The 24693-nt window shown below is 49.4% G+C and overlaps 1 protein-coding gene across 1 annotated transcript in view; it reads right to left on the minus strand.

Annotated features, from left to right (window-relative positions):
• Positions 1 to 1621: 1621 nt before the first annotated feature.
• The window catches only part of E2F4 (E2F transcription factor 4), a 23573-nt gene continuing 501 nt past the window's right edge, over positions 1622 to 24693 (minus strand). The window contains exons 2-10 of the mRNA XM_015421232.1: positions 19821 to 19930; positions 17006 to 17167; positions 15519 to 15562; positions 14526 to 14587; positions 13433 to 13703; positions 10312 to 10503; positions 7336 to 7383; positions 4105 to 4149; positions 1622 to 3698 (exon numbers count right to left, since the gene is read on the minus strand). Of these exons, the coding sequence (XP_015276718.1) occupies positions 3583 to 3698; positions 4105 to 4149; positions 7336 to 7383; positions 10312 to 10503; positions 13433 to 13703; positions 14526 to 14587; positions 15519 to 15562; positions 17006 to 17167; positions 19821 to 19930 (1050 nt within the window). The 3' untranslated portion in view covers positions 1622 to 3582. The remainder of the gene's footprint in view (positions 3699 to 4104; positions 4150 to 7335; positions 7384 to 10311; positions 10504 to 13432; positions 13704 to 14525; positions 14588 to 15518; positions 15563 to 17005; positions 17168 to 19820; positions 19931 to 24693) is intronic.

Raw genomic sequence — 24693 nt, forward strand, 5'->3', positions numbered from 1 at the left:
AATAAAAGTAATTCAACAGAAGCACATATTTGAATCAGCCTTCTTGGGCGCAGCAAGGAAGACCACCTCTCACTGCGTGGGAGAAGCACAAAGACCAGTTGTTGCACACAAGGAAGAGATCGGGAGCACAGATCAGGGGCAGATTGAGCCCTTTAACCTTCCGGAGAAGATGCCTGATGGCCGGCAGCAAACAGAAGCCAGCTCTGGCACCTCTGCCACCATTCCAGCGGTCCCTGGGCTCAGACCCCTCATGGGCAAGGAGGCAGCAGCGGGGGAAACGTCTTCAGACAGCGCTGGCTCTTCGGCTTTGAAACGGAGATGAGCACCGCAACCCTAGAGTCAGATTTGACTGGCTTTCGAGCAAGGGAACCGTTACCTTTTAACTTTACTGGCATGGAGTGGCACGTAGAGGCTTACTGCAGAGGGCCACTGAGCTCTGTTTGCCCCAGGGTTATTTCCCATTCCCCATCCACTCCCACACCACACAGGCAGGGAAAACCAGTCCCAGGCTGTGTTTATGGTCAGGACAGAGTTCCAGCACAGGGACTAAGAGGGCAAACTATCATCCTTCTCTGCTAGGCCTGTGGCAGTAAAAAGGATTCTCCTCTCCTTAAAACGGCACAATTCAGGAGCACCTTCAGTCACTCCCCTCCCCCTTGAATTAGTACTTTAGCTACCCTTGGTTACAGATTCTCCAGTAGACTGCCGCGATCTGTTTTCACAGGGTAAGCAGTTGACCTCTGGCTAACGTTTAACCTAGAAGAGAAGGTCCGCTGGCAGCTAATGGGCCGGATCCCGCAGTAACTCCTGCTGGTGGGGCTTTTGTCAACGGAGTGGGACTCCCGCCTCCTACTGCAGCTGGCAGTGCTCAGAGTGAACACATGAAACTGCCTTAATGCCTTGGCCCGTCGAAGTCAATCTTGTCCATTCGGACTGGCAGTGGCTCTGCGGGGTCTCAGGCAGAGGTCTTCCCCGTCACCTGATCCTGGGCTCTTTTTGTAGCAGGAATTCCTTTGCATATTAGGCATCACACCCCTAATGTAGCCAATCCTCCAAGAGCTTACAGAGCTCTTCTTACAGGGGCTACTGTAAGCTCTTGGAGGATTGGCTACATTAGGGGTGTGTCGCCTAATATGCAAAGGAGTTCCTGCTACACTGATCCGTGGCCCCTGCCTGAAACCTGGAGGATAGGCAGAATGACAGTGCGGGGGGGGGAGCGGCGGGGGGGGGGGGGGGGATTGCCCAAAATCTACCTTCGTTCACCATTAGCAGAAATCCACTGCTAGAGTCAACCCACCAAGTTCCGCTCCCAAACCAAGCTCATTTTCCAGCCACTCCCCACTAAGGACGCTCACGGCCATACCTCATACTGACCCTGGGCCAGTCGCATGCTCTCAGCCTAACCTACCTCGCAAGACTGTTGTGAGGGTAAAACGGAGAAAGGGAGAAATGCTGTAATCTGCTTTGGGTCCCCTTCTGTTGCACCACTACAGAGCAGGGTGACGACTTGTCCTGATACGAGGCACCCTCGGAAAGGATCAGTTTATTCATTCATTCATTCAAAAAAAACAAACACAACCCCACTGTACAAATATTACAGGCAAGTTTTGTTTTTGCTGCAAAAAAAGTATAAAAATAATCTTTATATACGAATCAAAATTCATTTTCCCCCATTGTACATCTCTCTAGTTATCTTCAGACGTCATCTAACAGGAGATTGCCAGCACAGGTAAGCAAGGGGGGGGGGACCGCTAGGAGAGCACTCCGTCACACACACAAAGGTCAAGGAACCGATGTGAACAAGCCAACAGGGCAAGCCAGCTAGCCTTCTAGAGGCACAGGGTGCGGAAGGAGCGAGACAGACACACAACACATCTGGGACACTCAAGCCCAGAACAAAGCCAAGCAGCTGTTTCGCAGGCTTCTAAGCCTCTGGAAACTGAAACAAGCTTCTATTCTGGAGGAGGGGGTGGCAAATAATAACACCACCCGGTGAAAGACAGAGGCACCTATTTCACCATTTCCAGCAAGTAAGACTAGCAGTGCAATACTATGCAGAGTTACTCCAGTCTAAGCGCATTAGCTGCAACACATTTGAGACAGGAGCAACTCTGCAAAGGAGTGCACGTTCCTCCCCCCGCCACGAAGGGCCAGCACCTCTCTACAACAGACAAGCACTCCCTGGTTCTGAGGATGGTCTAGATCCGAACCCGTCTGCAGCCCTAAGGGTACTAACAGGCCAGGGTGCTTCACCTGAAACTGGGCTGCATTTCGCACAGCAAGGTTTGGGGGGAGCTCTTTAGCAGCTGCAACTCTCCTTGGCGGTAAGGGCTGGGGCGTGAGCGTTTTAAGTGTCCGCTTCAGGTTAAGAGCAGAGAGCCAGTGATGATTCAGCTACCGGAGGGAGAGATTTCCAAAAGTGCAAAAGGGAGATTTCTCGCCCTTCGGATGATCAACCAGGGGGTAAAAACCCAAACACCTGTCATTAGAAGGTACAGGAGAAGCTTAAGAAAGGTAGAGACGTGCTAGCACGGCAACCCAGTGCAACCTGGAGCATGGTTAGCACATTTAACACAGCTGTTTTGTGGTCTTCAGTCCCACTGTGCCAGTACAGCCCACCCCCAGCGCCTAAATATTGCCCTCAGGCTGACCAGGCAAATTACAGAAGGCCACCACCAGCTTCTGCTGTAAAGTTCCAGGCCCACAGGGACACAGCTTGCCAGCTTCTTTGCAGAAAGGTCCCAGAGGCTTTTCCTTGCCACAGCTCGGAGCTATCAGTTTCTCAATTACGTCTCTTCGGAGGAAAGTGACTGTGCAAAGCTGGAGAACCCCCCCCTTTTTGTTCATCTACGCAGCTAAAGGAGAAGAACCACTCCGCTCACAGTGGCCTTCTGAGCAATACAGATGGCTGTGTCTTGAAATGAGGAGGGACTGGACTCTAAAAGGCCGCTTCTAAGCACCTGTCCTACGGTAAAAACCGATGCAAAGTGAGGCTGCTGGGATCCCTGTGGCATCGGCCTCCCACCTTGCTCACCCCTCTGCACACACAAAAGTACAATCGCCAAACAAAGCACAGTCGTGTTCGCGACGAGGACAAAGTATAAGAGAGACTGATCCTTTGCTCTCCCAAATACACTGGGCTGCGGATCAGCCCCCGGGTTCCTAACACAAAGTGTCTCTCCAGGAGTGCAGGAAAGCCAAAAGCAGGTGGGATGGACCTCAGAAAGCTCTTGGGCTAAACGGGAAGATTCAAATGCAAGTCCATCTGGGATGGAGGCCTGGGATTCAGGGAGAGGCCAGCTAAAATGGAGGTTAAAAAAAAAATCAGAGACTCAGCCTGTGCAATGCGGAAAAGGAAGGAGCCCCCCAAACGGGGCTGCCAAGCCTTGGAAGGAAGGAAGTCCGCTCCTCTCCGTCTCGTGTCCAAACTATAGCAGCCCAGGTGAGTCACTCAAGCACTAGCAAAAAAGAAGGAATCCCCAAACCACGGAGGGGCTTTTCTCCCCCAGTTTGTTGTTTTTTATAAAAAATATATATATGTATCGGCGCATCCCAAAGTCCATCCAGATGGCCTGCCCAGAGTCAGAGGTTGAGGATAGGCACGTCGAAAAGGTCGCACACCCCTTCGCTCTCGTCCAGGTTGTAGATGTAGTCGTGGTCTCCAGGAGGCGGGGAGAGGCGCAGCAAGGGAGCGAACACTGGCCAAAGAGAAAACAGGAGTCAGGAAAGGCTATCGCTGCAGGGACGCCAGAGCATATGAGGCTACCCCTGAGGCTGTGATTCCCAGAGTGACACCTATGGCCTGCCAATGTGGTCTAGCATGCCCGCTTCTTCAGTCCCAGCTTTCTTCCACCTCATTGGAGCAAAACGTGCATCGGAAGAGCCCGGGAGACCTCCCCTTTGGGTCTGCAGGGAGTCGCCGTTTAGAGAGAGCTTGCCTCCAGTCATCACAGGTGCACCCAGGGCTTGGAACCTCCCAATGTCCAGTGACTAGCCCCACTCCCCTTGGCAGCCATCTGGTGGTGGTGCCTACACAACGTTCTTGACATTCCAAAAGCACCCATAAGCTCCACATGGTTTGGGGATCCCCGGCTTCAGCCTTACCTTCAGAGGACATTAGCTCTTCAAGCAGCTCAGAATTCATGCATTCTGTGTGAGAGAAAGAGACACTTTACACTTCCGTACTTTGCCACCGGCTTCCCAGGCTGGGCGCCTGTTTTTCACTTCCCTTTTCCTCTGCCCCGTGACTCAGGGCCTCTCCCCTTCTTCACCTAAGCACGCTTCTAAAAATTTATTAAATTTGTTTATACCCCAGTTTTCTGCCCAGTGGGGACCCAAGCAATGCTCCCTCTAAACTGTGGAGTCTTGTGAGCAAAAATTTGTTGAGCTACTGGCATTAAAGTTGTGAGCGAGCGATTTGGCTACTGCATAAATTAGTTTGCTCTCTGGAGCCATCCTTACTGAGCTAAGACAAAAATGTCTGAGCTGGAGGCTAAAAGCTGTGAGCTAGCTCACACTAACTCAGCCTAGAGGGAACACTGGACCCAAGGCGGCTTACATCGTTCTCCTGTCCACCATTTCATCCTCACAACAACCCTGTGAGGTAGGCTGGGCTGGCTGTGGCCGGCCCAAGGTCACCTGGCGAGCTTCCACGGCACGAGTGGGGATTCGAACCTGGGTCTCACAGGTACTAGCCCAGCTCCCGCACCACTACACTACGCTGGCTCTCGTTTTAACTGTAGCCGAGCATTTGGAGAGGCTTGGCAGGGCAAGCATCAAATGCAGGCAGCACTGAGCCACGCACAGCCACTCAAGGCCATTCTGGGCTCCCCTCGGGCAGCTGCTCCCTGCCCTGACACTGCGAAGCTCCAGCAGGGGCCAAGCGTGAACAGAACAGTCCCATCGAGCCTCTTGTCCAGCCAAAGTTCCGTTTTCAGTAGGGAAGAGGACACAGATCATGCTGGGTGATCAGAGTTGAAAAAGGGCCAACGAACCTCTTCCAGCACGTTAAAACTTATACAGCAAGAGCTAAAGTTTATTAAACCTTCGTTACTGCAGTGTAATATTTTGCAGCTTTGTTATTTAATATTTAAGTAATCTTGCATTGATTGATAAAATAACCGTTGGGAAGTGATTGCTGGCATTTTTTGAAATTTAGATATATTTAACCCTTATTGCAGTACCGCAGCCTGAACAGTGCAGATGAGCCCGATCCTGTCAGATCTCAGAGGCTAAGTAATATAAATGGTAACAGCCCAAGACAACTAATAAACCAGAGAACAGGCTGACACTCAGCGCTTGGGATGAAATGAAATGCAATTTCTCTAATATATTAACAATGTTATTTTATAATAGCTAATAACACATCCACATTGTTACATATTTTTTCTTCCACAGGTACAGAAAAAAAGAAGTGGGTTGACGAAACTCCCCGGAGTTGGCTTTCGTTTCGTTCACAACTTCATCCGAACACACTGAAGCACCTATCCAATCATAAATTATGAGGCAATGTACCGTGGTAGTTTCTCTTGAAAACCTACTGTCCATAGTGTCTTCCAATGATATTCCATGCCATAATTCAAATACTAAAAGCATTATTACAAAAAGCATTTTTTTGTTCAGTCGCACAGTCGAGTCCATGGACCAGATCACACCAGGCCTTTCGGTCTCCCGCCATCCTCTGAAGTTTGCTCAACTTCATGTTCGTTGCATCTATGACACTGTCTAACCATCTCATCCTTTGCCGTCCCCGTCTTCTTTGACCTTCAATCTTTCCCAGCATCAGGGTCTTCTCCAGTAAGTGTTCCCTTCTCATTTGGTGGCCAAAGTATTTGAGCTTCAGTTTCATTATCTGGCCTTCCAGGGAACAGTCAGGGTTGATTTCTTTGAGGATTGACTGATTTGATCTTCTTGCAGTCCAAGGGACTCTCAAGAGTCTCCTCCAGCACCATAGTTCAAAAGAATCTATTCTTCGGCGCTCGGCCTTCCTTATAGTCCAACTCTCACAGCCATACATGACTACTGGGAATACCATTGCTTTGACCATGCGGACTTTTGTTGGCAGGGTGATGTCTCTACTTTTTATCATGCTGTTTAGGTTCGCCATCACTTTCCTCCCAAGGAGCAGGCGTCTTTTAATTTCATGACTGCTGTCACAGTCTGCGGTGATCTGGGATCCCAGGAACGTGAAGTCTGTCACTACTTCCACGACTTCCCCTTCTATGATCTTAGAGGCTAAGCAGGGTTAGCCCTGGTCAGTACTTGGACGGGAGACCACCAAACAAGTCCAGAGTTCCTATGCAGAGGCAGGCAGTGGCAAACCACCTCTGAACATCTCATTTGAAAACCCTACAGGGGGCACCATAAGTCCACTGCAACTTGACAGCACTTTATTATTATGACACTGCAACATACGGTTCAAGATTTAAGTAATTCTTTATTCATTTTTATATATAGGATAGGGATTGTAGACTATATTGTTTTACACTAGATGTAAAACAATCAGGAAGGTTCTGTTTTATGTGACGCTGGCTCCAGCCATTATACGATATGTCTTTCTTTGGCATGTCTACTGACTAAAGTGATGCCTTTGCAGTTTATTTAATAAAAACCGGAGGAAAATGTTCCAAAATGCAAGCAGAGACAAATGATGCCTGCTTATTGTTTAAAAAATGATGTCTGCCTGCAGTACTTCAAGTCTTGCTGGGCAAATTAAACAGAGTTACAGGTACACTAGGCAGGGGCAATGACAGAACTGGCTGTTAATCCACATGTATCCAGCAGAGGCCGCTCTTATCCAAAGATGCTCCCACAAAGCACCACCCCCTTAAAGGCTTTGAACAGCAATCTTTCTAGTGTGCGTGCACACGAAAGCTTCCACCCAGAATTAAATTTTGTTGGTCTTAAAGGACTCAAACTTTGCACTCTAGGGCTTCTATGAAGAAGAGAAGAAGAGGAGACTGGATTTATACCCCGCCCTTCACTTGGAGTCTCAGAGCGCCTTACAAACTCCTTTCCCTTTCCCTCCCCACAACAGACACCCCGTGAGGTAGGTGGGGCTGAGAGAGCTCTTTCCAGAACTGCCCTTGAGAGAACAGCTCTGAGAGAACTATGGCTTGTCCAAAGTCATCCAGCAGCTGCAAGTGGAGGAGTGGGGAATCAAATCCAGTTCTCCCAGATTAGAGTCCACGCACTTACCCACTACACCAAACTGGCTCTATGCACATGGCATCTCCCCTCCCCCGCCCCCAGATGGAGAGCACTAAGAGTCCAGCAGACACGAGTTCCTTCATGCTCCCCAGGAAAAGCAAATGAAAATACAGTTCTGCTACATACCTCTTGTTGGATCAAACATCTCTGAAAGCTCTTTGGGAAGCTCCAGTACTGAAAGACAGAAGAGACGGCTCAGGCTTTTGTGCAATGCCAATAAACTTCCCTAACAGAGCAATCGCCATAGGTTGTTCAACCCTGATTGGGCAATCCAAGAACACTTTGCTACAGTGGCAGATTAGGCCATTTCGGCCACAGTTGCGTAGGTCACTAAAGGCACGGCTGCATTGCAGGCTGAAAGTGCTTTTAGTGCTGCCAGGAAAATTGTTATACACATTTTTCAAACAAGCAGGTGTTCCTTCTCCCTAGGTAACCTGGAAACGGTAGTTTTTAGGAGCATCAGCGATACTCAGCAGACAACTATCACCGCCCTCTCCAACCTAGGGCAATTGTGAGGTTTTATTTTTTAATCAGCTTAAGTCTGTAGTGTAGATACATCATCTTAAGCCATCATCAGTACCCTAGCAGCTGCTTCTCTAGGCCCATAGAATTTTGCAGTTAGGGACGGCAGCTGGACAGGCCTTCATGCCTGGCTTCAGATTCAACTGGACTCCCACACACCCCACTGCTGGACCTCCCAATGGCACCTGGTATTTCTGGCCACTGTGTGACACAGCGTGTTGGACTGGATGGACCATTGGCCTGATCCAACATTGGCTTCTCTTATGTCCTTATAGGGCTTGAGAGAGTGGGGCTGGGGCAGGAGTGTCAGCGTAATATCTGAGAGGACCGAGGCTCAAATTAATATGCTGCCATGGAAGCTGAATGACCTTCGTCAGTCACCTTCTCTCAGCCTAACCTCACCTCACCGGGTTCTTGTAGGGATAAAGTGCAGAAGAAAGACCGTTGTTATGTCCTGAGTTCCTTGAAGGAGAGCAGGCATAACAATGTCCCGGAGAGGGGAAGCGGCACCTGGGCTTCGTTCTGTTGGGCCTACAGTCAGACCCCGCTGAGCACCCTTCTCCAAACAGCACTTTACATGACATTTCAATTGCAGCAGATTTCTAAGTACTATTTGGGAGGCTGTTTCTAGCTGCGGTGGCTCAAGTGGCTCAAGTGGTTAAGATGCTGAACTGCAGGCTGTGGAACGTCAGTAGTTCAGCAGTTCGAGACCCAAGTTGCTGCATGACGGAGTGAGCTCCCGGCTCTAGTTCCAGCTCCTGCCAACCTAGCGGTTCGAAAGCAAGAAATTGCAAGTAGATAAATAAGTACCACTTCAGTGGGAAGGTAACAGCGTTCTGTGCGCCTTGGTGTTTAGTCATGCCGGCCACATGACCACGGAAACGTCTTTGGACAGCGCTGGCTCTTCGGCTTTGAAACGGAGATGAGCACCGCAACCCTAGAGTCGGATTCGACTGGCTTTCGAGCAAGGGAACCTTTACCCTTTACTTTCTAGCTAAAAAGTACGGATTTTAAAAGAAAGATATAGGTACATGAGCAACCCTTGCCCCAGAGAGAGATTTCTACACTTTGGGTGATATCAAATGGAATCTGTGCCTTCGGTGGGTGGGGGGGATACAACTGAGTTACTTGAACATACACCAAAAGAATGACTTAATACATTTATAAAGAACTTGGTGAATTCCAGTTCTGCTATGTGCAACAAAGCAAAAGCCCCTGGGAACAGTCTGCTTCACGTATTCCAAGCAGAGGAGTCCTCCCCAGATTGTGTTGCAGTTCAGCAGCAAACGAAAGTCAAAGAGCAGGTGAGGGAAGGCGTATACCCCTCTGTTTCCCAAAGGCAGTCGGCAGATTCAAGTGTTACCCTCCCAAGTGAGGAATACAAAGAGTTCCTTCCTCTTGTTTCAAAATTTCAAGAGAAACAGGCTCCTTTCCATCAGCAACAGGCAGAAGGCACTCCAGATGGCTTCAGGCAGTCACTTACCCCCTCCCACACACACACGCATGCACTCTTTCATCCACTTTGCCTTTCTCTGCATTCTAGGAAAAGAGGAGGAGCCATCAAGTATGTGTCTCTGTCTTGAGACAAGACCTCGAAGCTACTCTGGTAGCAGCTACCTTTGCCTATGAGTAAGGCAAGAACAGCTGCCACCAGAGTAAGCAAGGCAGAGCTGCTCTGAGAAAGCAGAGCAGGAAAGGATGGTGTATGGTGTTGTCTCTTCCTCCTCTATGGAAACATTGGGAGATGCAGGGGGAAGGAGCTAAGCCAATCCCTGTAAGCGTCTGCAGTGCCCCCTGCCTGTTCCAGCCAATGGTGGAAGGGATTTTATAACGTCAGACTTGCAGGCATTACCCCATTCACAGGGAAAAGTGTGAAGAGAGTCTTAACTAGAAGCTGGCTACTGTGTTGTCTGTCTTCTTATTCTTGGATGGTTGTGCTCAATCCTATACACTAAATCTACTGTATCGTATCAACTTAAGCCTCAGTTGTGATTTGTGATTTATATGATTGTGATAAGTATTACTGTATTATATTAGTAACGATGAATGTTAAAATTCAATAAAATATTAATTTTTTAAAAAAACTCTTGCTGCAGCTTCTGGAAGATGAAGTAGCAAAGAGAGAGATGTGGAGTTTGCTAGCTGCAGCTCACTGGCCAAGATCCAACGCTTTCCTGCCACAGCAGACTCGGGATTTTCTACAGAAATGTGATGCGGCCAAATTCCTCTCTAGAAATGGTACATCAACTGGATCAGAGCAAGGAAAACGGCTGAGAGAGGGACCAGCCCCATCACGTGACGTTCCTGGAACACCCAAACTATTCTCCCCATCTACAGTTGGCAAATTCCTGGAGATTTGAGGATGGTGCCCGGGAAGGACACGCTTGGGGAGGGAACGGAGCTTTGTGGCGATAAGATACCACAGAGTCCAGTCTCCAAAGCTGCCATTTCCTCCAGGAGAACTGATCTCTGCATTCTGGAAAACAACTCAGATTCCGGGAGCTGAAACTCCAGGCCCCACCAGGAGAATGGCAACTCTACCCACACACCTCCCCAAAAGCCCCAGCAAGAGAGACTCACTTTCTGTGGGGTCTGGTTTGATCGGTTCGAAGGAGGAGGAGGGACTGGGCAGGACGGAGCTGCTGTCCAGCAAGGCGGAGGACTGGAGGGGTTGCGTGTCCAGCCCGGCGGGAGGGCTGGCAGGGGCGGTCGAAGGGGTGAGCGAGTCCAGCTCCCTGCTGCTTCTGGACTCTGCTGTCGAGATGCCGCTGTCTGCAGGGGGTCAAACAGAGCTTCAGTTCTGCGATATGCCGGGACATCCACACTGCATCAATGATCGCTACTTACATTATTTACAGTCTGCCCGTCTCGCTGGGACTCAAGGCGAATTACACAGAGAGAGTCAAAACAAACAACAGGATGGCACATTCAATAAGCAATGCAATAAGATCAGGGTTGTGTCACCAACCAGAAATCTAAAAACAGAGCCGAAGCAAAGCATAAGCACTGGTGCGACACATTAAATGATGCAAACGCTACACAGCAGGATCTTTGTTTCAGCAAGCTGAACACGGCAGTCTAGACCACTGTCTTTAATGATTTATCCAAGTAACTCTGTGAATCATTTAGTACAGTGAAAGCCCTCTTGGATAATTCTTGCAGGGAGTCTTCCTGACCTCCTCTGGCAGGCCATTCCACAAGACCTTGCTCAGGTGAGTGACGCTGTCGTGACGATGGGCTAACAACAGGCATGGAGAAGGCACCCTCATCAAAGACTCATGTGTCGGAGGAATGGCTAGTCCTTTGAAGGGGTACAGCCCAAACACAGGTTGACCACCCAAGCCAGAATAAGGCCTTTATGTGTATCATATAATGCCAGAATTACAGATCTAACAGGAAGGTAGCTGTTCTTTTATTACTATCGTGAAGGCAGGAAAACTAGGCGACCTCCTGACAAAATAGGGGCCTCTCCATAGTCAGAGGGCTCCCCATGTGTGCAGAAAAATAAAAATTTATACATTAACTGAACAAGTTTTTAAAGTCTCAGTGAGGAGCGAGTGTGCTCAGTCTGGCACATACCGCTGACGGCAGTGGAAGGGGGGAGGTAGGGAACCCAGCCTGCTTAACCCCCTCTTGTAGAATACTAGACAAGAGATCTGTGTGCATAAGGAGGGAACTGCCACATGGTTTATTCCCTCTCCCACGGTTGCTCCTCAGCGTCCCTCCCTCAGCTTGTACATTTGCAAATTAGTGGGGGGATTTTCCCTTTCAACTCAGAGTCCACCATCTCTGAAAGTGAAGGATGTCAGGATGAAAATCAGCCTTAAAACAGTTAACAGAGAGGCTCCCGTTGGGTTTGATGGCAGGATGGCAGACAAAGGCAGGCAGCGGATTGCTTAACACATTCCAAGAGCTAAGAGTGGGAGACTGCAACTTAATCCTCGAGAGAGCACACAAGGTGTACGAAGTAAAACAAATATTTGCCCGGGGCCAACCTGCCACTTTCCTCTTGTATTGTGGAAGCAAAGCCTTCCTTCAAGAAGCAGGTTAAGAGGAGCCATTCTGGGCAGACGGACAAATCCCAAGGCACTCGGTCTAAAGATACTGAATGCCGCCCTGTGTGCACATGCACCGAGACAACATGCTACGTTCTCTAAGGACGCTGCTGCACAAGACAGGAGGAGGCCTGCAACAGGTTCCAGGAATCCAACTTGCCATGCCAGGCCTCCAGAGATGAGCATGGGGTGACAAGGCCCACCACTCAGCATCACTGGCACAACTGGAAACAACCGGGCAAGGGTGCTTAGCGAGTAAGAGAGCAGGAAAGATGCACAGTGACGTGGAAGACAGTAAAGGCAGTGGACGAAAACATGGAGAGCGCTACTTATCTGTTTTTTTCTCAGAAAAGGATAACAGAAGATCCCCCCAAAGCTTGAGCCAATTCTGCATTGCTCAGAACAAAGATCCACCAGGCCAGATTCTTAACCTAGGTCTGGCTGCATCATATGCAGCTATGGGTGCACGGCTACCCAGACGGAACACTCCTCCATGAAAAACACACACAATGTCTCCCCATTCACAGATGACTGGCACATCAGGAAGAGGCTAGAGACCTTCTCTCTGACTTCAGGTGGGGGCTGTATGGAGGAGTACTGGATAATATGAGGAGACCTCCCTTTCAGTCTGCACTCAGTACGCCCCCAGAAGAGCACTGCGCCCAAGAAATAAGAACTTCATGGTGGTCCCCGGCCCGAGAGAGATCCAGCTGTCCTAAACCTGGCGGGACTCTCTGCTGGAAGACATCCATGCCCTGGGGGAATTATTACCTTTCTGCAGGGCATGCAAGGCAGAGATGTTTTGCCAGGCATTTTGCTGAGGACAGCGATGGGGATAGTATGACATTGGGCACCCTCCTACACTTCCCCACCCCTCACAACCCCGCCCCCCAAGGAGGCCGGGGGAGCTGATTTTTTCCACCATCCTGTATATGCATTTTGTTCTTATTTATTGATCTGTTTTAGGTGATTTCTAACATGGTATATTAGGAGTTGCGGTGGCTCAAGTGGTTAAGACGCTGAACTGCAGGCTGTGAAAGGTCAGTAGTTCAGCAGTTCGAGACCTGGGTGCCGCATGACGGAGTGAGCTCCCGTCTCTAGTTCCAGCTCCTGCCAACCTAGCAGTTCGAAAGCAAGACATTGCAAGTAGATAAATAGGTACCACTTCGGTGGGAAGGTAACAGCGTTCCATGCGCCTTGGTGTTTAGTCATGCCGGCCACATGACCACGGAAACGTCTTCGGACAGCGCTGGCTCTTCGGCTTTGAAACGGAGATGAGCACCGCAACCCTAGAGTCGGATTCGACTGGCTTTCGAGCAAGGGAACCTTTACATTTACCATGGTATATTATTCTGTCGTAAGCTGCCCTGACCCCTACCAGTCGGGAAAGGCAGCCTAGCAAATCAAATTTAATAAATAAGTAAATGTTATAGATCAGGCACAGGTTTACCACCGCCATGAGGATTCATTACTGAGCAACCGGAGGCCAAAATTTCTGGCCCCGCATGCCTTCAGCCGAGGCTGTTACCACCCCACCCTGCTCCTTCAGAGGTCTGCACACAACCGCACGGCAGCCAGTCATTACAAAGCTCAAATCCCCCCCCCCGCTCCCACAAACCCATTCTCCGCCTGCACCTCCTGCTCACCTGTGGTGCTGGGTGTTTTCTGAGCAGCAGGGTTCTGGTCCTGAGTGCTGTTGGGCCCGGGCGCGGAAGGGTGCGTGCCACTGGGAAGGGACGCTTCTTGGGAATGGGGCTTGGAAGGAGTGACTGGCTGGCACTGGATAAGGTCTTCTGGGGGAGGGACAGGTAGTACGACCGGAGGGGAGCTCCAGACATCCTTATTGACGAGCAGGACGTCGATCGGACCACTTGTGCTTTTCAGATGGATCTGGTACTTCTTTTGCCCGTTCAAGCCCTGTAGAAAAAGGAACAGGTGTACCTTTGGAATTATGTTGAGACAGACACAGCCACATAGACAACTACCTTAGATTCAATCAGACCATTGGTCCATCAAGGTTAATGCTGTCTACTCAGACTGGTAGTGGCTCTCTGGGGTCTCAAGCAGAGGTCTCTCACATCACCTACTACGTGGTCTTTCTAACTGGAGATGCCAGGGATTAAACCTGGGATCTTCTGCATGCCAAGCAGATGCTCTACCCCTGAGCCTCCTGGACTGATCACACCCTATAGTTGTCACAAAGCTGCCTACAGGGTTCCAAGACATCCTCCCCAACACAATATTCCCCACCTTGGAGCTCATATAGGGACATTTTTGGAGAGACCAAAGATACAATACCATTTTCAACATGCTCAACCCACAAAACCTGACCCATTTCCTCTGCTAACCCCAAATCAACACTACTACTTCAAAACTGATCCCCTCGTGCTCTGCCTTTGCAGGCCCACATGCTCCAGACAGTCCATTTTACGACCGCTTTTGCTGGCGAGGCTTAAATTAAATATGGATACCACCCTGGGTTCTTCATAATGCTACTGTCAGCATCATAGTGGTGAAACTGGGGGGAGGAAGACCCTCCCTTACTGGTTGGTGGAAATGTTTTCTTATTGTAACAGTGTTGTGACTTCCCCTGGAAGAGAAGGACCATCATTACAATTTTAAAGTGATGCTACTGGGGTAACGAAGGCTAGCCAAGCAACCTGGCCTCAGCATAAAGTTTCAGCAAGAGACTCCCAGTTTCGTCTCTTTTCAACCAAGCACCCATCCTGCGCAACCCACCTCGGGAACAGGAACTTCTAGCTGAGTACCCGATGGGGCTCGAATGGCTAGCAGCGTGTCGCCTGAAATGAGAGACCGGAAACAGTCATCAGCAGGCTGAACTAGCCTGAGAGGAGAGCGCGGATGCCACACAACATGCAGTCTCGCAGGGGAAGAACCCCACCTGTACCTTTTCCTAACCTCATTCTTTCTAAAACATCAATATGACACTTTCAGGCCCCTCCTGACATTTGCCCAAAGAACCCTCTGATGAATTTTGCCAAAGGGTACTTGTATTTTTCCCATAGGGCATGGTCAATTTCAGCTCAAATCGTGGAGCCATGCAATCAGCAAGCCAACGGCAGCACGTGGTGAACATGAACAGCTCGAAAGATCAGGCCAGGCACAAGGCCTGCCTGCAGACGTAACTGACCAACCACAGTTTCGTCAAGTTGTTCCCTCTAAGCTGAGTTAGTGTGCGCTAGCTCACACTTTTTTAGCCTCCGGCTCACACATTTTTGTCTCAGCTCAGGAAGAACGGCTCCAGAGCAAACTAATTTATGCAGCTGCCAAATCGCTCGCTCACAGCTTTAATGCCAGTAGCTCACAAAGTAGAATTTTTGCTCACAAGACTCCACAGCTTAGAGGGAACATTAGTCAAGGGGTGACGAGAGGCCAAAGGGAAGAGATTTCAGGTGGGATCCTTAGATGGGCTACAGCTAAGCTGACTTTTGACAGAGAAGCACTTCCCGCAATGGAGCAAGACTTGGGCCTGGACTTTGCGCAAGGGAGTTGTGGGATCCAACTTTTCCGGTCTCTACCTCTATATGTGCTGAATGGACCCGACACCCCCCTTCCACCAGGTGCACAGGGAAGCGGAAATAAAAACAGACTTTAGTCTGTGGAACCCCAAACTGCATGTATCTTTTCAGAAGCAGCAGCCACGGCAGAAAAGTGAGATGCACTAAAGAGCCAGGGAGGAAGCCTAGCCAGGAAAGGGTACTACAACCTCACCTGCAAAGCATTTGCAGAGGTCCTCATCAGTCACATAGGCTAACGTTCTTGGAGTCAAGGGAAAATTCTGTTGCATCCAGAAGCAAAGTGAACATTCCAAGATCTAAAAAAAGGTACTGAAGTGGAAGCTACACGAAACCCATTATTTGCACCAACCTCCTCTGTAGCGTATGCAGGATATTAGTAAGGATATCCCACCCCACCCCGTTTCCTCTATCAGTACGTCTGTGTCCAGGAAAAATGACAGAGAGTGAAGTTTTAAAACTGACAAGTCTTCTGATAAGGATGTAAAAAAAAAAATTCTTAGCAATGACAAAACAAGAAAACGAAGGAAGGGAGATGACAGTCTAAGGAGAAGGGACATCAAGAAGATCATTAACTCTTGCTTGGATTTAAAGGTGCACTTTATTAATACAGTGGTGGATCAGTGACCCCCAAAGCCTGACATAATTTTTTTTAAAAAAAAAACCTTGGGAATGGCTCTGAGCTTGCTAAGAAAAAAAAACACAACTCTTTATTAAGCCAGGGTGGTGCGGTGGCTAGTATTGTTGGATTGAGATCTGGGAAATCCAGGTTTGCCTCCCTAACCTGCCATGGAAGCTTGCTGAGTGACCTGGGGTCAGTCACACACTCTGAAGCTTAACCTACCTCACAGGGTTGTTGTGGAGACAAAATGGAGGAGAGGAGAAGGATGTAAGCTGCGTGGGGTCCCCCTCGGGGAGAAAGCCAGGGTGTAAAGGAAGCAGTTAAATAAATAAAGTGTTTCTCTTTGGCAGTAAAGGAAGAGAACAGCAGCCAAGGACAACAGGAAGACAATAAATTTTTCAATTTCACCCCAAATTCGTTAGTTTCAATTTTTCTTTCAATGGCCCCAACCCTTTCAAGAGAACATGTTGCAATTTACAAAAAATAACCAGTGGGGAAGCATGAATCGCCCTCATTAAAAGTGAGGAACACCATGAATTAAGAACTGTAGATTATTATTTTTAATTTCCTTACTTACAGGGGTCAAAACGTCCCCAGTTTTTGCTTAAGTGAGTGCATATATCAAAGGGGTAAATTCATTAAAGAGAAGTTATTCTCTCTCACACACACACTAGCCTTCAAGGCCACCACACTGATAGATGTTGGAAGACCCACTCCAGAAGACTCTTGCCACACAGCTCGTAAGGAACACATGCAATTCTTTACCACGTGCTGCAGCTCCTCTGATTATCAGCTGCAGGGACCAACCCGCAGGAAGAGGCTATCTCTGCCCCAGACCTCTAGCTGGCTACTGTTGGAGACCTGATAATCCTTCAACCTCTTGACATTTACAAATGAGACTGCGCTAACTCTCGGGAGGGAGGGTGCCGCTTTTCCAGTTTTTGATTCCAATACTCCTTCAGAGGCTGGGAACCCAACATTCTCCTCATGCCCCTCCCAGCAGGAGCGTCCAAGGGCGAAAGCAGGGAGGGAAAGCAGGATGCATCGGAGGCAAAGGATATTGGTTGTTTTGGACGTCGTCGGAAACGTTCCGGATGCTCTGCTGCACCCACATCTTCTGCTGCTCCAGCTCTCGCTCCCGCTGCTCCAGATCCTCGATCTCAGCCTTTAGCTCGATCAGCTTGTGGGCGATCTCACGGGTGTTGCAGCCAGGGCCCACGCCTCTGGAGAGGGAAGGAAGGCAATGGGGGGGGGGAGAACAAGGTTGTGAATGAGCAGCTCCTCTCTCTCCGTATACTGAGGGGACTCTGAATGTATCACAGACCCTTGCCATCTCCACGACACATAACGTACAACCCAACTACTGAATTCCGCAGCAAAGGACCTGCACTGTTGCTGAAGTACAGTAGGTTGCTGTCAAGGACGGAGCCTTTTCCACCGTGGCCCCATCTGAAACACTGGTTGGTCTGATGCCCACTCATTTATGTTTTCAGCATCGGGTGGAAATGGCTTTCCAGACCTTTACAAAAAGCTACATGAGGTGCACACTTTTCCTCCGTTCCTCTCCACCCCAATAGCTTTAATGCTGTAGCATTGCTGCTTTTACTTATTTTACTGTATTTTATTTGGGTCCAGTTCCCAGAGAAAAGCATGATTTAAATATTTAACATACACGAATGACTGAATAAATTGTGCTTTTAAAAAAAGTTTTACTCTGCTGTGAGCGAGCTGGAAAACTCTGTGCTGGGGAGGAGGCACAGAAGTGTTCGCCACAGGTCAATCTGTGGCCCCCACACAGCGGCTCACAAGCTGCATGTGGCTCTTCCATGTGCCTCCTACAGCTCTTCTTCTAATTTCAGGCTTTAGGGATTTGCTCAGTCTCTCCGGCAGGGCACCCAGAAGCAATCACCAGTGCACTGGAAGTGACGTGTGACTGGCAATGACCCAGACTTGAAACCACAGAGAAAAACTGCCGGGTGACTGGAGGGCACCGGAAGGAGGAAGCAAAGGGAAGACAACTGGGAGAAAGAGGGGAGGTGGGACAGGTATATGTTTAATATTACCCCCACATGTTCCCCCAAGAGCACTACGGTCTGGGACTCAGAACTTATTGGATGTGCCAGGTCCCCGGGTTATCAAACTTGTCATGACCAGGATCAGGGCGTTTTCGGTGGCGGCTCCTATCTGGTGGAATGAGCTCCCAGAGGAGATCAGGGCTCTGCGGGACCTAGCACAGTTCCGCAGAGCCTGCAAGACGGAGCTCTTCCGCCAGGCGTTCGAATAGGAGCCGCCACCACCATGGTACCATCACCATGGTACCACCTACGCCCCAGGTTTTGTGGACAGGGTCATCATGATGTGGGCACTTTGGATGAGAATGGGACTTTTTAGGAGACGGCCATCTTGTTTTTAGATGAGGAGCACCAAATACTGTTTATGAATGTAGATGTTTTAATACGTAATGTTATTTAATATTTCTAATGTTTTTATTGTTTTATTATACGTTTCGGCTATATGCTGTGTAAGCCGCCCTGAGCCTACGGGGAGGGCAGGATAAAAATGTAAATTAAAAAAAATATATTACTTTATGAGCACGTTCAGTGAGGTGGTACCCAGGGCATTCAATAGTCATGACTAGAGGTGTGCAATTTTCCAGTTTGGGTACACTGAACTGGGGGGAAAATTCAGGTTTCCCAAAAAAATCCCGGATTCCAATACAAGTGCAGCCTTCAGATCCAGGAATTTTTTTGGGAAATCTTGAATTTTTCCAGGTCCAATAGATCTGAGAAGGGGGGGAAACAGGGTCCAATAGATCTGAGAAGGGGGGGAAACAGGGAAAAAATTGCATATCAGAAGCTGTGCCCGCAGGGAACAGTCTGCTTGATTTAAACCAACCTGCTAGAGGAGCCAGCCCCAGCTGAGGATGATCCTGGGCTGATTTCTCTTGCAGCCTGGTTTAAACTGTGCTGCAAGAGAAGCCAGACAGCCCCAAGCCCAGCTGGCAGGGACTGTCTTCTCCAGCCTCCTTAAAGTTTAAAGGGACGGCAGAAGCCTGACAAACAGCTCCCGCCTCTTGCTGTTTTCAGATCTACCTGTAATTTCCAAATACAACCGGGATTTTCTCGGGATTGTTTTTCAGTTTTCCCAAGAAAACCCAGATACATTTGGGATGCCGAAATAGTTCCGAAAAATACCAATAAGGTAGTTTGTCAGGTATATTTTCAGCTCGGGTAGATCTGAGTTGCACACCGCTAGTCATGATGCTTGTTTGGTTGACTATGATGACTGCAAAGGTGGCTGTCGGCAGCCACAAAAGTGAGTACCACAGAAATAAATGAGTGTGGTATCCAGTCCAGTTTAGGATAGAGCCTCCTTCCTTCCATTTCAATCCCAGCACCCTCTAGCCACCTCCCCACAGAATCTCCCCTACATCCCACTGTTCTTTTCCACAATTCCTTTGGTAGAGTTTCCTGAACCCCACTCACACTCTATTTCCCAAAAGTCAGATCACGGAATCACCCTCTATTGCTCTGAGACTCTGCAGCAGATTTAGAAAAGACAAGTCTTTGGAAGCCAAGAACCCGCCTACCAGAGACTCAGACCAATAACACTATGTCTCTGTTTAAAGATCTCCATCAAACGGTATTTGCAAATTAAACCACCAAGCTAGTGAAGAGCCCGGCAAGGCTGCTGGTGAAGGTGGCTTAAATGCAGAGCTCTTCCAGCGGCTCAGAGCCTAGCACTGTCTGCGATGCAAGGAGGCCAGCCCCACTTGCGGCGATGGAAGCTCATCAGCCATCACCGCCAGTGTGCTGCTGAGAACAAAAGCCTGCTTTCAGGGTTTCCTTCCATCACGGCTGATCTCCCAGGACTCACTTCCACTGAATACTGTTCTTGGACTTCTTCTCAATCAGCCCGATGCCCTCCAGGACGTTTGTGATATCATAGATGCGCCTCTTCTGCCGCACTGCCAGGGTATCTGCTGCCTAAGGAGGGAGGAGGAGACAAATCATTTTGCTGCAAAGGCATCGCTCCGCCCTGCCTAAGGGCATCTGGATATCACATCATCCAAACCTCATATTGAAAAGCCACCTCCAGCCAAGTACCGCTTCGTCAATTACATCCAGGAACTGTCTTTTCTCCCCACCCCACCCCAAGCTCAGGACAAGAATGAAGTCAGACCTGTTTGCCTCTGGATGTTCCATTCGGTGCAGTGGTTTGTGCATGCCACGTTTACCATGGAAAGTGGCAGTGGATACGTTGGCCTTGGGGTTCCAGAAGATCCCCAGGATTGCTTGATCTCACAGATGGTGAGGTGAAGGAGTCCCACTTTGCAGAACATGAGGAAAATGAACATCTTACTCTTCCCCCCTCCCCAGTAATAGATGAGAAAGCCCCTGAGATCCAGAAGAAAGCTTCCAATTTACTATGTCAGAGCATCTATACCGATGTTACACTTGGGGAAGGGCTGTGGGCTCAGCAGAGCGTCTGCTCAGCATGCAGAATGTCCCAGGTTCAATCTCTGTCATCTCCATGCTTAAAATTCCTTCCTGAGACAGTGGAGAGCCACTGCCAGTCAGAGTAGACAGGGACTGGCCTTGATGGACTTATGGTCTGATTCAGTATAAGGAAGCCTCATGTATGTCCACATGATGTTCACTGTCATGGAATATCCGTGCTCAGACGGGAAATGCAAGAACTATCTGTCTGGCAGCACTGCAACTGGACGAGCGAGTGATGCATCGGCTCTTTTGTGGATCTAGACCTCCAAGGCCAAAGCTACAATATCCATAACCAGAAAGTGCATTGAAAAGCACAAAAAAGCACAAGAGTCTCGCAGTACCTGGAAGACTGACTAATATTGCACCTGCTGATGCTGTCTACAAAAGGTTATGCTAGAACTTGTTGTCTTTCAGTGCAACAAGAACCCTATTTGGAAAGCATGGGGTTGCAGTTAGGCTGTCAGATGAGTGTTTCGGAGACCCTCATTCGAATCTCCACCCTGCCATGGAAGCTGCTTCACCTCGAAGACTGATGAACAACACCCACCCTGAGCTCCTTGACGGGAAAGGCAAGGTAAAAAATGTAGTAAATATAATAAACCAGCATCAAAACACCTAGAGCCAGTTTGGTGTCGTGGTTAAGTGTGCGGACTCTAATCTGGGAGAACCCAGTTTGATTCCCCACTCCTCCACTTGCACCTGCTGATGTGACCTTGGGTCAGTCACAAGCTCTGGCACAGCTGTCCTTGAAAAAGAGCAGTTTCTGTCAAGAGCTCTCTCAGCCCCACCCACCTCACAGGGTGTCTGTTGTGGGGAGGGGAAGGAGTTTGTAAGCCGCTCTGAGACTTCAAGTGAAGGGTGGGGTATAAATCCAATCTCTTCTTCTTCTTCTCTAGATTCAGTAACAGTCACTCAAATCACAAAGGAAACACAACCTATGTTGCTCCCAGTTGACCCTGATCCAGCACACCACAAAATTCCTGTGAACCCAACTGAATACTGTCATTTTCTCAATTTACAGCTAAGCAAATCAATTATGAAAGAGCTTTTATAGGGCGGCTGTGGCAGGAGCAGCTAGGCCGCAATACCCCATGAACTAGGTTCCATTTTCTGCATCTCAAAATGATTCAGAAGCCTCCCAAAAGCAACATATTTGTACTACGAGCACTTAAGTTATGAACAGTGCGGGGAGTTCACTGGAAAAAATGATTCACTCTGCCTCAAAATGCAAAAGACTTGAAGCCATTAACTGAAACTGATAAGCTTGTTCAAAGGAAACGAAGAGAGTATGATTTCACCTGACACACAACTAATCCAGTGGAACTCCCAGCCACTGGATGCTGCAAGGGCAATGTGCGCCACTGGCCTACACGGACGCCTGCACAAAAGCCCTGCCAGAGTGCACGAGCCTCAGTTAACCTCCATTGTCAGGGATGGTGCAACTAGCAACAGCTGGGCCTCAAACCAGTGGCAGGCATAATTACTATGCTCTGCTTGCAAATCCTCCCACAGTACATGTGAGGCAACGAGCTTGGCAAGACCAGTCTGGCTCTTTCTCCCAGGACATTGTGTAGCAGAGTTTAAAGCCGTCACATTCCAATGAAAACCACACTTCAAGAAGGAGGCTCTGGCTCGAAGCTGCCAACTGGGAATTCATTGGGCACTGTGGAATGCAGCCTCTGCAAGCCCAGGAACGACCAGCTTGCAATGGGAAGAAACTGGCCCTCGGTCACCTTGACCGAGCTTTGCTTAGTCACCTCCAGTAGCCACTAGCCCAAAGTGGGTAACAGCCAAGGATGCCAGTCACTTATATTTCTTACTGATACTGTCTCTCTTGGGGGACTCCAAGGAGAAGAAGAGAGATACCATTTCCCTACCGGTTCTTTATCTTGGCCTGTACCAGCTTACTTCCACCCCTGGTCATAACCCTACTTTCTGGGCCTTGTATCTGTTGGATCCTGTACTCATTTGTGTTCTGCTCGGTGCCCAGACAGCCACTGCTAATCCCTTGGTCTGCTTTTTAGATGCACGCCGTAAATACACAAATTGTTCATTCATTTACTTACATGAATGTATACTTTGCCTTTCTACCCAATGGGGGCTCAAAGTAGCTTACAGCTTTCTCCTCTCCTCCATGTTGTCTCTAGGCAGTAGGTTAGGCTGAGACTGTATGACTGGCCCAAGGTAACCAGCAAGCTTCTATGGCAGAATTCCAAGCTGGGTCTCCCAGATCCTGCTCTGACACTCTAACTAGTATGCCACACTGGCTCTTCTCCTTGGGGTGTACGTACTAACCTGCCTCAATTACTATTTGAGATACCTGATGGGCTTCTATCTATAGAAGAAGCAGAGATTGGATTTATACCCCATCCTTCACTACCTGAAGGAGTCTCAGAGCAGCTTACAATCCCTTTCCCTTCCGACAACAGACACCCTGTGAGGTAGGTGGGGCTGAGAGAGCTCTTTCAAGAAGTGCTCCTGAGAGGACAGCTCTGAAATAACTTATGATTGACAAAAGGTCACACCAGCAGCTGCGTGTGAAGGAGGAATCAAACCTGGTTCTCCCAGATTAGAGCCCGCGCTCTTAACCACTACACCAAAATGTTTCTTTCACAGCACCACTGCATTCCTATGAAGAGTCAATGCAATCCAAGTCCATTCATTTCAGTGGGCTGAGACTTGAGTCACTCAGCATAGGACAGTACTTACACTCTGTTAGCCTTTACAGGACTCACAGGACTTTCTTGTCTTGCGGCAAAGGATAATCACCTCTGCCTCCCTGGAACTGACCGCAGCACAATGGCTGCTCTGTTGAAACTCACGGTCCAGCAAACACCTCTTGAAGAGGAGCCGGCAGGAACGTTCAATGGCAGCCTCCCCCATCACGAAGGGCCATGGCCAGTCCATTCATTTCAGTGGGCTGAGACTTTCTTGTCTTGCAGCAAAGGGTAATCACCTCTGCCTCCCTGGAACTGGCCGCAGCACAATGGCTGCTCTGTTGAAACTCACGGTCCAGCAAACACCTCTTGAAGAGGAGCCGGCAGGAACGTTCAATGGCAGCCTCCCCCATCACGAAGGGCCATGGCCCTCCAAGGGTAACATACAAGCCATCAAAGAAGAATTAGAACATCGCTTTGCCGATGCTTCACTGAAACAAGCCTGTGGTTGACAGAAGCTTCTTTCCTTCTCTTGATCAGGCACATTTCGTCCACGATAAAACACAGCACACAGTTCTGCTGTGAACAGTTTTTAACTGCTAGGCCGTGGAGGGGGTTTCCTCCCCCCACGCTGCAGCAGAACCAAGTAAGATTTCGGTTAAAGTTAAGCTCTCCAGGAAGAGCAGACCTACACCTGCAGCTCCCCTGCTGCTGCGGTAAAACAGAAGCCCCTGACATGGCCAAACGTCTGCTTCTGGGCCATCAATTTGTCACACCTGCGCTTCACCGAGATAAGCAGCCAACCTGCGCTGCACACCCAGAGAGCCCTTCATGCACTCCTGCACACCCGCCATGCAAATCAGTCTCTCTCCCAGTTCAGCAGATGCTACGCCGGCCGCGTAGCACGCGTGCTTCCCTCAGCAGAACGCTTTGCGGGTGAAGGGCAAGGAGAAGAGAAGCCGGTTGGTGGGGGCGGGGGGATCACTCCAGGGCACAGGCAGGGCCTATCAAGCGAGGCTGCGGCCTCAGTGATAAACCTGCCCCTCGCATTGGGAGAACGAACTGGAAGGCCAATGCCCACAATACGAAAAGCGAAAGCAGGGCCATCTGGTGCCATTTTTCCAGGGGAGGCAAAACGAGGAGACGAGGCTAGCTCAGGTGAGCAGATCCCGGCACTACTGTCCCATTTATACCAGTGTGCACGGCCGGCCGGGGAAGGCGCCTCAAGTCTCATCCTGCACAAGCCAGCCAGCCACTCTCACTCCATACCTGCCAAGCCACTGACGAGGCAGTGTGATCTTGGATTTCCCCCCACCCCACCATCTCTGTGGTAAGGAAGGTCAGGTTCTGCCTAGCAAGCCTGATCCCCGCTTCTCACTCTCTCTCACACACACACACGTTGGAAAGCAGAAAGGAATGAACTCGATCCAGCCAGATACACCGATACAACATATATAACCTATAAGGGAGGACTGGGAGGAAGAGCACCAGAGCTTGAGCCTGCCGCTTCCATCCCTTAAACGCCATTCTGACTGATCAGCTTCATCTTCTACACACATGCCGGGGGGGGGGGCTCTGAGGGCGCACAGC

The sequence above is a fragment of the Gekko japonicus genome, unplaced genomic scaffold (genome assembly GCF_001447785.1).
Source record: "Gekko japonicus isolate JY-2015 unplaced genomic scaffold, Gekko_japonicus_V1.1 scaffold351, whole genome shotgun sequence".
NCBI classification, from domain to species: domain Eukaryota; kingdom Metazoa; phylum Chordata; class Lepidosauria; order Squamata; family Gekkonidae; genus Gekko; species Gekko japonicus.